We start from the raw sequence: 12,765 nt of genomic DNA, 5'->3' as shown, positions 1-12,765 counted from the left end.
ATCAATCAGTTCGTCCGACGCGATTTCGGGTAAGGAGAATGCGCTTCAAAAAAGCCCAAACACTGACGCAAATCCGACTACAACAACCAAACAACTACACAGACGCGCGCGCTGCCACGCGAAACACGAGCGTTTAGCGCGCGCGCGTTCAAAAGTGATTATCGGCGCAGTCACGTGAAGAGGAGGTTACTCAAGACGAGTGAGCTGCGTGAATCACAAGTTCTGTTGAAGTGAAGCTGACACGCCTACGCACTCCAGCGACTGGCGCACTGTGAGCAGACGAGCAGCTGCGACTCGGCTCGGCGGACGGGACTTCAGGTATGTGCCTCTCTTTAAACGTACTCAAAGCGTTGTACAGACCGGGTGACGTGATAGCAGAGATCAGAAACCTCGTTTAACTCGTGGAATGAAGGTCTCTTTAGTCAAGGGTTCATAGTAAGAGGGTCTTTAAAAAAAACAGTAGACTGACTATAGGGGACACGGGTCGGGACTATGTCCAGTACCGTTTACCAAAGTGTCAACTACATTAAATGAGGATGGGGTTATACGAACACCGATATACAAACTCTGTACTGTAAAAATGAAGTGAGAGTGTTGAAGCTTAAGAAACAGCAAATACTGCGGCTTTGACAATTAGGAGAGACCCATAGAAGGAACGAATGTGTTTACTAGACAACCAGGAATGTGGGGTCTACGGATGACTGAGTAAGAGCTGGGTGTTTATTTATAATAGAACAGTTCATTTGACCTAGACTGGAAGTCCAAAAATAAACATATAACACATCCAGTTACTTCTTTCACTTAAATTCCTCTTGCATTCATTCATATAAATATGAATCACAACTAAATTGACACTTCAGGCTTGCCACGTTTGGAAGCATATGATATAAAGTCTATTTATACTTTTAGAATTAAATTATTTAAATAGATATATAAGATACATCTCAATATTAAATTATTTAAATAGATGTACATTTACTGTAAATGTACAGTGGTGTGAAAAACTATTTGCCCCCTTCCTGATTTCTTATTCTTTTGCATGTTTGTCACACAAAATGTTTCTGATCATCAAACACATTTAACCATTAGTCAAATATAACACAAGTAAACACAAAATGCAGTTTATAAATGATGGTTTTTATTATTTAGGGAGAAAAAAAATCCAAACCTACATGGCCCTGTGTGAAAAAGTAATTGCCACCCTTAGCAGCAATAACTGCAATCAAGCGTTTGCGATAACTTGCAATAAGTCTTTTACAGCGCTCTGGAGGAATTTCGGCCCGCTCATCTTTGCAGAATTGTTGTAATTCAGCTTTATTTGAGGGTTTTCTAGCATGAACCGCCTTTTTAAGGTCATGCCATAGCATCTCAATTGGATTCAGGTCAGGACTTTGACTAGGCCACTCCGAAGTCTTCATTTTGTTTTTCTTCAGCCATTCAGAGGTGGATTTGCTGGTGTGTTTTGTTCATTGTCCTGTTGCAGCACCCAAGATCACTTCAGCTTGAGTTGACGAACAGATGGCCGGACATTCTCCTTCAGGATTTTTTGGTAGACAGTAGAATTCATGGTTCCATCTATCACAGCAAGCCTTCCAGATCCTGAAGCAGCAAAACAACCTCAGACCATCACACTACCACCACCATATTTTACTGTTGGTATGATGTTCTTTTTCTGAAATGCTGTGTTCCTTTTAAGCCAGATGTAACGGGACATTTGCCTTCCAAAAAGTTCAACTTTTGTCTCATCAGTCCACAAGGTATTTTCCCAAAAGTCTTGGCAATCATTGAGATGTTTCTTAGCAAAATTGAGACAAGCCCTAATGTTCGTTTTGCTTAACAGTGGTTTGCATATTGGAAATCTGCCACGCAGGTTGTTTTTGCCCAGTCTCTTTCTTATGGTGGAGTCGTGAACACTGACCTTAATTGAGGCAAGTGAGGCCTGCAGTTCTTTAGACGTTGTCTTGGGGTCTTTTGTGACCTCTCGGATGAGTCGTCTCTGCGCTCTTGGGGTAATTTTGGTCGGCCGGCCACTCCTGGGAAGGTTCACCACTGTTCCATGTTTTTGCCATTTGTGGATAATGGCTCTCACTGTGGTTCACTGGAGTCCCAAAGCTTTAGAAATGGCCTTATAACCTTTACCAGACTGATAGATCTCAATTACTTCTGTTCTCATTTGTTCCTGAATTTCTTTGGATCTTGGCATGATGTCTAGCTTTTGAGGTGCTTTTGGTCTACTTCTCTGTGTCAGGCAGCTCCTATTTAAGTGATTTCTTGACTGAAACAGGTGTGGCAGTAATCAGGCCTGGGGGTGGCTACGGAAATTGAACTCAGGTGTGATACACCACAGTTAGGTTATTTTTTAACAAGGGGGCAATTACTTTTTCACACAGGGCCATTTAGGTTTGGATTTTTTTTCTCCCTAAATAATAAAAACCATCATTTAAAAACTGCATTTTGTGTTTACTTGTGTTATATTTGACTAATGGTTAAATGTGTTTGATGATCAGAAACATTTTGTGTGACAAACATGCAAAAGAATAAGAAATCAGGAAGGGGGCAAATAGTTTTTCACACCACTGTATATAAATGTTGCATTGATTTGAATTGTTCTTTCAATGTTTTATATTTGTAGATATGTCTGTAAGTATTCTCAATATGCAAGTGTTATATTGCAATGAAATTGACCTGATTATTTACTAGAGAATTCAGAAGTGTCAAGATGTAAGATATACTGACTGTATAGTTGGGAATTTAAGGAAGTGTTCCATAGCTGTGAGGTGGCACAGCTGACTCCAGTCAATATCTGTGTGATCTTCACATGTTCTCCATTCCCAGCATGGGTTTTCCTCCCGCACCCTAATGACAAGCAGGTAACTTAAAATTGTCCCAGTGTGCACAAGTGTTCCCTGCAATGGACTGACACCCTGTTGGTTCCTTTCCAGCATACGGTGTCACTGGGGTGGACTTTGGCCTTCTGTGACCCTAAACTTGATTCAGCAAGTTTGAAGTGGAGGCATATATTGTATATATAAACACATCGTGCTGGGAAACTGTTTACTGAGTACTGGAGAGCTGAGTGACTGTCTGCTAGTGAAGCTATATAGATTGGAGAAATATTATTTTTATAACCTAGTACTGTAGTAGTTACATAGTGTTATTGAGAGTTTCCTATTCCTCAGTCTCAAAATTGAATTTTAAGTGTTTGTCACTGACAGAACAGAAAGGATAATTTTGAGAATATTATATTATGACACTTTATGACAGCTTTCAAACAAATTATGGTTTTTGGAATAAATGATTTCAAGTGCTTAAAGAAAAGGATATTACATTTATGGAAGACAAGAGTGGATTTGAAAAGTACTTGTTAGAGTGCAGTTACTATCAATGTTTTAATAAAAAGAAAATCAAAACAGTGTTTTATTTTTCAAATGAATACTTATATGTTTCCATTTACAAAAAAATCAGGTTAGTGCTGGGATAGAATTAATTGATACAGGTCTGATCTTTAATACAATATGTCTCAGAGACCTATACTCTCATCTTCCATGGTACTAGCATGTATAGTATATTCTCAAAACATCTGATGACAATGATTCCTAAACTTTGTTTTTCTTATTTTTGTGATTCTTTGCTTATAAATTGTCTTTAATAAGAACAACAGATAGCAGTAGAGGTTATCTGCTGTATAAGACCTCATCATCTGTTCAATTAGAAAAACAGAATAAATCAGTGATATGGGGAAGCAGGTTAAATGAGTACAAGAGACCTGAGTCTCCAGGTAATTCCTGTTTTACTCACAGAGACACAAGATTAGGAGAGCATTTTTTTACAGTATATAGATATGGACACAAATAATAGTCCATTTGAGCAGCACATAATTCTGCATTTTGAAACCATGGACTCACATAGCTTCTCAAATATTTCAGAATGACAAAGAGACAAGCACATGCAAACCTCATGCAAGTATACACTGACATTTTGACAATTCTCTAGTAAATGCTCAGGTCAATTTCTTGGTAAAACAGAACTCAGAACTTATTTTTGACAGTCCAGATTTGAAAAACAGGAAGTTTAACTAGCCTCATTAGACAAAATACTTTAAAAACTGAAATGGTAAACCAGCAACTGCAAAAAAAAAAAAAATTCAAACTAAGGCCGTGAGTCTGTCAATGAAATATTATCCAGCAATCTTCTGGGCCTAGGGCTCAATGACAAGAGGCTATGTCTTCAGGATGGGCTATAGAAAATCCTTGCAGACACAGGGAGAACATGCATACTCCACATAGTGACCAGACTGGTAAATGATGACAGATCCTTGTCACTGCGAGGTAGCTGTGCAGACTAATATGCCACAAGAGTAGAAAGCATCGGGTGCTTAAAGTAATCATGTCTATTATCAATTTTGAGTAATAATGCGATTTGCTTTTCACAACTTAACGTAGAACAAGCCCCATGATATCCCCATCATGCCAGAGATTAGGAAGTGTGAATGTTAGATTTTTTTTAACATTTTTTGAAACTCTGGGCTTCAGAGCACAAGTCTTGGAAAGTCCAGCCCTGTCAGTGCCAGCATGTTCAGTTTAGAATGGAGATGTGGACGCATTAAGGAAGGAAAGAGGAATGATAGAGAAAATCGGAGGAAGAGAAAGAATGCAGTTAACATCAGTAAACCTGGCATAACCCGCAGAAACAAGAAGTGCTGCATGGACTTTGACTTCATGCCAGAAAAATGCAAGCAGAAGACTCAAGGATGGCAGTATTTAGTACTGCCTGATGAGATAAAATGGAACTGAAAGCGAGAAAGTTTCCAGGTCAATACCATCCATACTGCACAATGTCCAGCAAGTCAATTAACCAGTTTGTGCTCCACTGAAACAATTGCCATGCATCCTGATCTTCTAAATCACTGTATGGAAAGGCTGCAGCTAATCTGATAAAGATGAGAGAACTGCTGGTGGCCGCAAACTGAGTGGTGGGAGTACAGCGCAGACGTATTGAGACGGGAATCCCCTGAATGTAATATAAAGATTTCTGCAAATACCTATGTGACATCAGGACTGTGGGGGCTGACTGAGTGCATTTTTACAGGTCATCATCAGTGTGAGGCGGAAAGGAGTGTGAAGCACAAAGAGGGCAAGGCGTGTTTCTCGGTGTGGAGGTGACTGGATGCCTAGCGCATCATGAAGATCTTCACCGCTCTGTTGCCGCTAGCGATCTGCGGAGTTTTCCTAAGCTGCAGAGCGTTGGACACATGTGATAGTTGGGAGCCCGACAGAAGTAACATTAACAACGTCTGCTGCAAATTGTGTTCTGCAGGTATGTACCAGAAAAGAATGTAGCCGACACAGAGAAAGAGAATGCTGAGCATAAAGCTACGTATTGAAGTGCATGTGGTATGAGAAAGATGTGGTTAACACTAATGTAATGGAAGGCTTACAGAGAGTCAGGCAAGGTAACTGTCGAAAGTAGTATTTGTATTGCACTCAACCACTGACGGTCATCCATTTTTAAAAGTCAAGCTATAAGGCTTAATACCTACTGTGCACAAAAAAGGCTTTCTTATAAAATAGAAATTGAAGTTTTGTCGCTATTCTCAATCCCTTAAAAGAGTATTGGGCCTGCAGGTGGTGCCATAGTGCTGCTGTTTGTAATCTCGGTACTTTGTTCTTGTCAACCAGAGCAATATTTACTTGTATAGTATCTTTCGTGCTTGAGATGTGAGTGGGCTCTGCAGTGGAGGGCTACAATAGCCAGGTCTGTTTCCAGTCTTTAACCCACTGAATTGGATTAAGGTGTTTGAAATTGTTAAATTGCTTTGTACCGTACTAGCATTTAATCCTAAAATTCAAGTATTTACTTTTGGTAATTGTTTCATGCATGATTTTATTATCAGTGTTTAAATAAAAGTGTTCACCATGTTTATTATTATTAGAAAATGAAATAAAACACATAAAATTGTGAACTGACATTAAAAAGTAATAGATTATGACAGGCCGGCTGACAGTGCTAAGACATGCCCTCAGGTGCTGATCTTTTGTCATACTACTCAGTATGAACACGTACAGACACTCTGAGAAAACATGAGATGAGACTGAGTAGAATCCGCTATGCGACCTTAGGCCAGATAATACTGCATCCTCTAAATCCTGGACAGAGTCACCTCATTCTTTAGTTTACATTGGATATCAGATCAGTGGAATTCATCAGCCATGCAAACCATCAAAATAGAAGCAGAATCTGTAGCTTGAATAATCTAGTGGTCTTCTGTGGAACATTAGTTAACCATTGCAGAGACTGGGATCGGATTGCTTTGAATTCCATCTATTGTTGGAATTCAGCAGAAACAGATGTTGTTGATCTCTAACAGGAATTGGTCCAGTTCCGCAAGAAGTTTGTATCTTATCACCATTCACAAGGTTGTAAATCTGGGGATTCTGGTTTCATCTCTTAGTCCAAAATGATGCTGTTAGGTCAGTTGTTGTCTGCATATTGCTCCGTGATGAGTTTGTGTTACATCTGCCCAGCAATAGACTAACAATGGCTCCTGGCAGCTCTAGTCAGGATTAGGGAATATAGAAAGCAGATTACAGAATTGTATATATTAAAGTTTGCAGATTTGCTAACTAGAGGATTAAGACAAAACCAAAGTTATGAAACTGTGTTTTGGTTCTGTCGAGGTGTCTGTAAATCTCATGTGTTTGATCTCTGGTAGCCAGGCTTCTTTAAAATGAAAAATTAGTAATAAACAATAACAAGAAGAGAGAGTAGTCTACTGTTAAGAATATTTTAGCTGCTGGGGATCATAAAATAACAAAGCATGTTTCCTGCACATCCTTGCTTTTTGTTTATTAAACCAAGAAACAAAGGAGAACAGTAAATACTTAAGGAACCATCTGCAAATTATTTACCTGTTATTCCAAATGACCTTCTTAGGTGATATTTAGGTAGTGCATACTAGAACTAGAGCTCTTATATATATTTTTATCTGAAAATTTGTCTAAGGTTTTCGCCATACCGGAGTGTGTGGACCTGAGCCGTCCACTTTGTGTGTTCCCTGTCGGTCTGGCACCTTCAATATTGACCCAGAAAGTTCTTCTTGTTCAAGATGTCGGAGCTGCAATGGTAAGGATCAGAATGCACAAGGGCCAGTAAGATTTGGCAAGTGAGGTGTTTCAGATGTCAATATAAAACTCTTGTTGTCTGTATAGGTAAACTTACTTACAAGGAACTTTGTACAACTACAAGAAACTCAGTGTGTACCTGTGTGGAAGGCTTTAAGTGTGTAGATGAAGAATGCTCCAGGTGCATAAAGCAATGTGGCAAAGGAGAAGAGACCTTCGAGAGCAGTAAGTAATTTTTACAACTTGTATAATAGTTCAAACAAACACAAAATGGAGTGGTTAAATAAAAGATCATTTTTCAGCTTGACTTGAGGGACCGCTGTCACCGTCTTCACTGTTCTAACTATGTTGCAAGATATTGATTTTCCAAGTAGCAACTAATGTCTGGTGCCCAAGCCCAAGCTGTTCAGGAAAGTATGCTGACTGCTAGACTTGTCAGGGCCTTTACATTCTGACTGTAAGCTCTTACTTGAACTTTAACTTGCTCAATAAATATATCATTAGCCGCCTACTTCTTCCACATCACAAAGTGACTCACAGAGTGGAAAATTTGATGATGACCGTCAATTCAGCAGCAACCTTTAGGGTCAGGATAAGCAATAAGTACAGTTTCACTAGGGGTCTTTATGAGTGGGCGTTGTCAGACTTTAGCAGCAACAGTCCAGTCTAGCAGCCCGATGGAACTTTTTTCTAGTACACAATCCATGCCTGTCTTACCTGATTGAAAAATGTAAGAAAGGTGAACTGCTAGTAGGCTAAGATAAAGGAGATACTGTACTTTACAGCATTAAGTAAATGGGACTGATGTACTATGCTCTTTGTTCTGGTGAACAGGTTGCAAGAAATGTGATTCTGGAACCTTCAATGATCAGGTGGATGGGATTTGCAAGCCATGGAAAAAAAGGTACTTAATACCTTAACATGTGCTCTAAAGAAGAGCAGAAAGAAAATAAAGAAGACAGATTAAGAGATGTTGAGGCAAGAAGACACAGCTTGTGGTCCTCGCCATTCTCTTGTTCACCATTCTCTTGTGTTGTTTAGATGCAGAAATGGAGAAATTATTAAGCAGAATGGCACTGCTGAAAGCGATGTTCTCTGTGAGCCAATCCAGACTACACCAAGTACTACGACTACACCAGTGACTGCCATACCTGTCGTGGTTACAAAGAAACCCAACACTCCAGCAGGTGCTCCACCTATTCTATTCTATTCTGAACCTTTATTTTCCATTAGAAGGTGGTGAGTACAAAAATATATTTTGGAAGAACTGATGCAAGGCATTACTAACTCTGAACAGAGTATCTACCTGTGCACAAAAGATTTACTGTACATATACAGGGTCACTTTTAAGGTGTGTAACTTACATTGGGTATTACTTGGAATCATAAAAATATCTGCATTTTCAGGCAAACAAGTTAGTGAAGAATACCAATCGGACATGCAGTTATTTAAAGTAACCAAGAATGAGTAGACACAGCAAGCAAACTGAGGGACACGTATACAGAGGTGCATAACTTCAAGGATAGACAGCAAGGCACACTTACTAAAGATAATTACACAAAACAAGCAAGATAGAGAGCACACACAAAAGAGGACATTTGTTTTTAAGGCACACTCAAAAGAGAGTATACTTTAGCAAGGGGGCATTTGCACATATTAACTTTTGTACATGAGCATTAACAAATAAAACAACTCATACAAGTATACACACATATAATGTCATCACAAAGGACTGCTACACATATTCAGTCTAGGGCACATCTAATGGAAAACTTGCTGAAATCACCCTTACAAAAGGTGCTGTCAGAAAAAGAAAAAGTCACATAAGAGTGCGCTAGAGAAAAGACACTTGCTCTGATGTACACCCAGTCAAGCAGGACCTTGTTTACTTGAGGATACTTGAATACTTGAATTTGATTGTGAAAGTATACTTACACCCAAAAATAGGAAAATGCGTAAAATCTGATTGTAAAGCCTGGCATATGCACAAGCATACACAACTTACCCTTATAAATCACAGTCATCTTGTAAATGTGGATACACCTCAAATGACACTCTGAAACAACTGTATTCGGACCATGCTAAACTGTCTTGTAAATATATAATGTACAGATGTACCTATAAGGTAATGTTGACAAGGGAAGAGTGGTAAAAAGCAAAACTTTGAAGAGGTAGACATTTGAGTCTCTGAAGTACAGGTATGCAAAAAATCTTTATTTGACGGCCTAAGTGCAGGTTTCACAAACAAGCGCAAATATGTTGGATGGTAACATGCGGTGACCTCTACGAGCCTCACCATGCCTGAAATTTTTAAAAATAGTCCGACCTCAAGGTAGAGGTGAAGAAACTGATTGTCAGTGCAGAGTGTGAGTGCAACTGAGACCAGAGAGGCAGAACACATATGTGCGCTCTGATTTTGATGTGCAAATACAGTAGTATCTACAGTCAGAGATGCTTTATAATGCGTCATTATCTCACAGCAGTATGGAGAAATGGATGTGGCAGAAGAGCCAGCTGCAAAGGAATCAAGTAAAACAGATAATGTGTGCTTTTGAGAGAAATAACAACATCAGTACACTATATACAGCTGTGAGACTTTTAATGGCAATTTTTATTATGATATCATGGTTGCTGGTGAAGAAGCCACTATGGAGAACTACAGTGTTACCGGTCTCAGAGTAGTCTCAGGTGCCACCCCAAGACCCCCCTCCACATGTTACCAGTGTGTCCAGGAGTCGTCATATCCTAACAATAGTGACCACAGCCATCCAAGAAGAGAGTCAGAAGCTCAGAGGAATCAGTGTGGTATTAACAGAAATATCTGAGTCATTAAGAGGAACATCACATCTACACAATGCCTTAGAGAGAGGGATGAGCAGCTGTCTCAGTAGGTGGGATAAGAAGTGGGGATCATGTGGCTCAATATCAATGAGGTTGAGGGTTAAAATTTATTATGCTATGACTTATGTTTCACAACCACATGCAGTCACGATGCTGCAGACCTTCATTGGCTGGTAGAGAAGCCTCTCACCTGACACATCCAGACTCGTGCATTTAAAGAGTCCTGTGGAGTACTCCACAACTAAGCAAAAAACTTCTACCAGTCCCTGAGAGCTCATTCCTTTTGTAAATATACACTTCATGCAGTACCAAACAGGCCATGTTGTGTCAAACCACTAGGCTTTGAATAGGCTCTAGGGCTTGACATGTCTAGCTTTCTGCACACAGGGAGTGAATCAAACTTCTTTTCTTACTTAATTCAGTTTTTGACAAGTCATTGCATTGGTTTCTAATCCTGAGAAGTGACAACAGGTAACTGATATAAACTGAGGAAAACCAAAAATGTTTTTTTGTGCAAATTTGCATAATTGGCTCTGTTAAAAAGCAATTTCAATAGTCTTTACAACGTACTCATCACTTTTGAGGTTAAATGTATTTGCCACATCAATGTAAATTATTTACCAAGGGTGTCATCATTTCCCACTTTCTCCAAAATGTTGTGTACAGTTAGGTGAGAGTTGCCATGAGTACATGCAAGTTCTCCAGTCAAAAGTTTCTTTTATAAATCCCAACTTAAAGTTGTGTATGCACGTTTTGGGTTTCTTTTTTGTGTGTAAACAGGTTTTATAAATGTGACACCAGTAAGTGTTTCTGTTTATTTGAACACTTCCATGACACTCTTTTCATCAATAAGTCGGCTCACACTGTTTTCAATTTCCACAGGACTAGAAATGGCTGCTTTGCTGATTGCTGCAAGCGTGACCGTGATAGTTATATTAGTTTTGCTGATGATGTTTTTTGCGAGACACATCTACAAGAACAAAGGTGCAGACTTACCAGGTAAGTGTGACATGGGTGGGTGTCTGTGTGTGTATGTGAGGGAGCTGCAGGGGGCCAGCTGTCAGGTTTTAAAGCCTCATGTTAGGATAGGAGTTTAGGGGTCCTAAACTTATATCAGCACTAAACAGTAATTCTCATCTCCATGTCTTTCAGTGGCCAAGACCCCTGTTGTCCAAGTTGCCCAAGAAGAGGACACCCGAAGCTGTCGGTGCCCTGAAGAGGAGCAGGGAGACAGTGAAGACAGCAGTGAAACGTGCAGCAAACTCCTATTAGCGTGAAACAACACTCAGACCACTAAGATGGTGTAGCATGGTGTATGAACACACTAGGATGAAATGAAGGACTGTGATTTTAGATTTTACGACATTTAATTCTATAGGACTCCAGTTCAACAAGACTGAACCTTCTGTCGTCCTAGAGACTCATGGATGTGCATGCAGCACAGATGGAATGAGAAGTGACAGTTTCTGAAACTGACATTTGCCTCAGCACCAAACACATTTTGCCATTATTGGACAATTTACCAACATCACTCCAGCTAATGTCTATAGAAGGAAATTGTCCATCTTTGAATGACTCGCCCACATCACGTTTGTCTGGATGCTTAGAGGGCTCCCATCAATCCCAGTCCACATCTTTTGGAATACTGAAACTTTCATGTTAAAATCTGGGAAAGCTCATGGAATGTCCTCTGCAGGGCTCCCAACGGTGACAATGTGCCATTACTTCTGGGAAAGTAGTCTTTCTGAAGTGAACCATTTTTTGTTTTTTATGTGCTTTGTTAATTTCCCTGATCTACTCAAAGGCGTCAACACTCAGGAAACCGACAGAATCCTACATTTTAATATTTAATTCAGACTGTGTTTTTATGTCCATTTATCCATTTTCTAACCCGCTGAATCCGAACACAGGGTCACCGGGGTCTGCTGGAGCCAGTCCAAGTCAACACAGGGCACAAGGCAGGAACCAATCCTGGGCAGGGTGCCAACCCACCGCAGGACACACACAAACACACCAAGCACACACTATAGGGCCAATTTAGAATCGCCAATCCACCTAACCTGCATGTCTTTGGATTGTGGGAGGAAACCCACGCAGACACGGGGAGAACATGCAAACTCCACGCAGGGAGGACCCGGGAAGCGAACCCGGGTCTCCTAACTGCGAGGCAGCAGCGCTACCACTGTGCCACCGAGCCACCTGTGTTTTTATGTAATATATATATTTTTTTATTTTCTTCATTTTTCTTACAGTATATGGAAGAGGCATTATTTTTTTAAACAACTTCAGGATAACACATTTTGATGTCTTTAGAATTTGTTTAGAACATTTTGGTATATATGTCTGTACATTTGTGTATCTGTGGTAAATATTTTGTAAACACTTTAACTCGAGAAAGAATGGACTGATTCTTATGAAATTTTGCACTCGCTAGTCTTTAGAGCCGAGTGGGGTTTGGATAAATTCCAGCTGTACAGCTTTGACCTTGTAAGGTTTAAAGTTTATAAAATCAATGCCAACAAAAGGCAAACCGTCACTGAAAAAGAGGTGGAAAGAAAGGCTTGTGAAATTTAACTTCAATTCTGAGAGTCTGCTTTGTGCTTTTAAAGTTTAAAAATTTCAATCCAGTAACATAACAGCTAAAGCCTAATTATATAGAATGACCGTATCCAGTTTATGCCATTATTCAATTTCTGGGATGTTGTTTGTGGTTGAAACCTTTTGTTTAAAAAAAAAAAATCAAAAACAGAACAAAAAAAGGCGTTTCGTTACTCAGAGTTTTGAACCGAGGACCTCTAGTTCA

At 39.7% G+C, this 12,765-nt stretch overlaps 1 protein-coding gene across 1 annotated transcript; it reads left to right on the top strand.

Annotated features, from left to right (window-relative positions):
• Positions 1-200: 200 nt before the first annotated feature.
• Positions 201-11,889, top strand: LOC120531130 (tumor necrosis factor receptor superfamily member 9-like). The gene is made up of 8 exons (XM_039756256.1): positions 201-318; positions 5,089-5,316; positions 7,003-7,122; positions 7,209-7,346; positions 7,956-8,025; positions 8,163-8,308; positions 10,845-10,961; positions 11,115-11,889. Exons 2-8 carry the CDS (start codon positions 5,181-5,183, stop codon positions 11,237-11,239), a joined length of 852 nt encoding a protein of 283 aa, XP_039612190.1. The 5' UTR covers positions 201-318; positions 5,089-5,180; the 3' UTR covers positions 11,240-11,889.
• The last annotated feature ends 876 nt before the right edge of the window (positions 11,890-12,765 follow it).

The sequence above is a fragment of the Polypterus senegalus genome, chromosome 6 (assembly GCF_016835505.1).
Source record: "Polypterus senegalus isolate Bchr_013 chromosome 6, ASM1683550v1, whole genome shotgun sequence".
Lineage (NCBI taxonomy): Eukaryota > Metazoa > Chordata > Cladistia > Polypteriformes > Polypteridae > Polypterus > Polypterus senegalus.
This window is presented reverse-complemented; position numbering and strand designations above follow the sequence as displayed.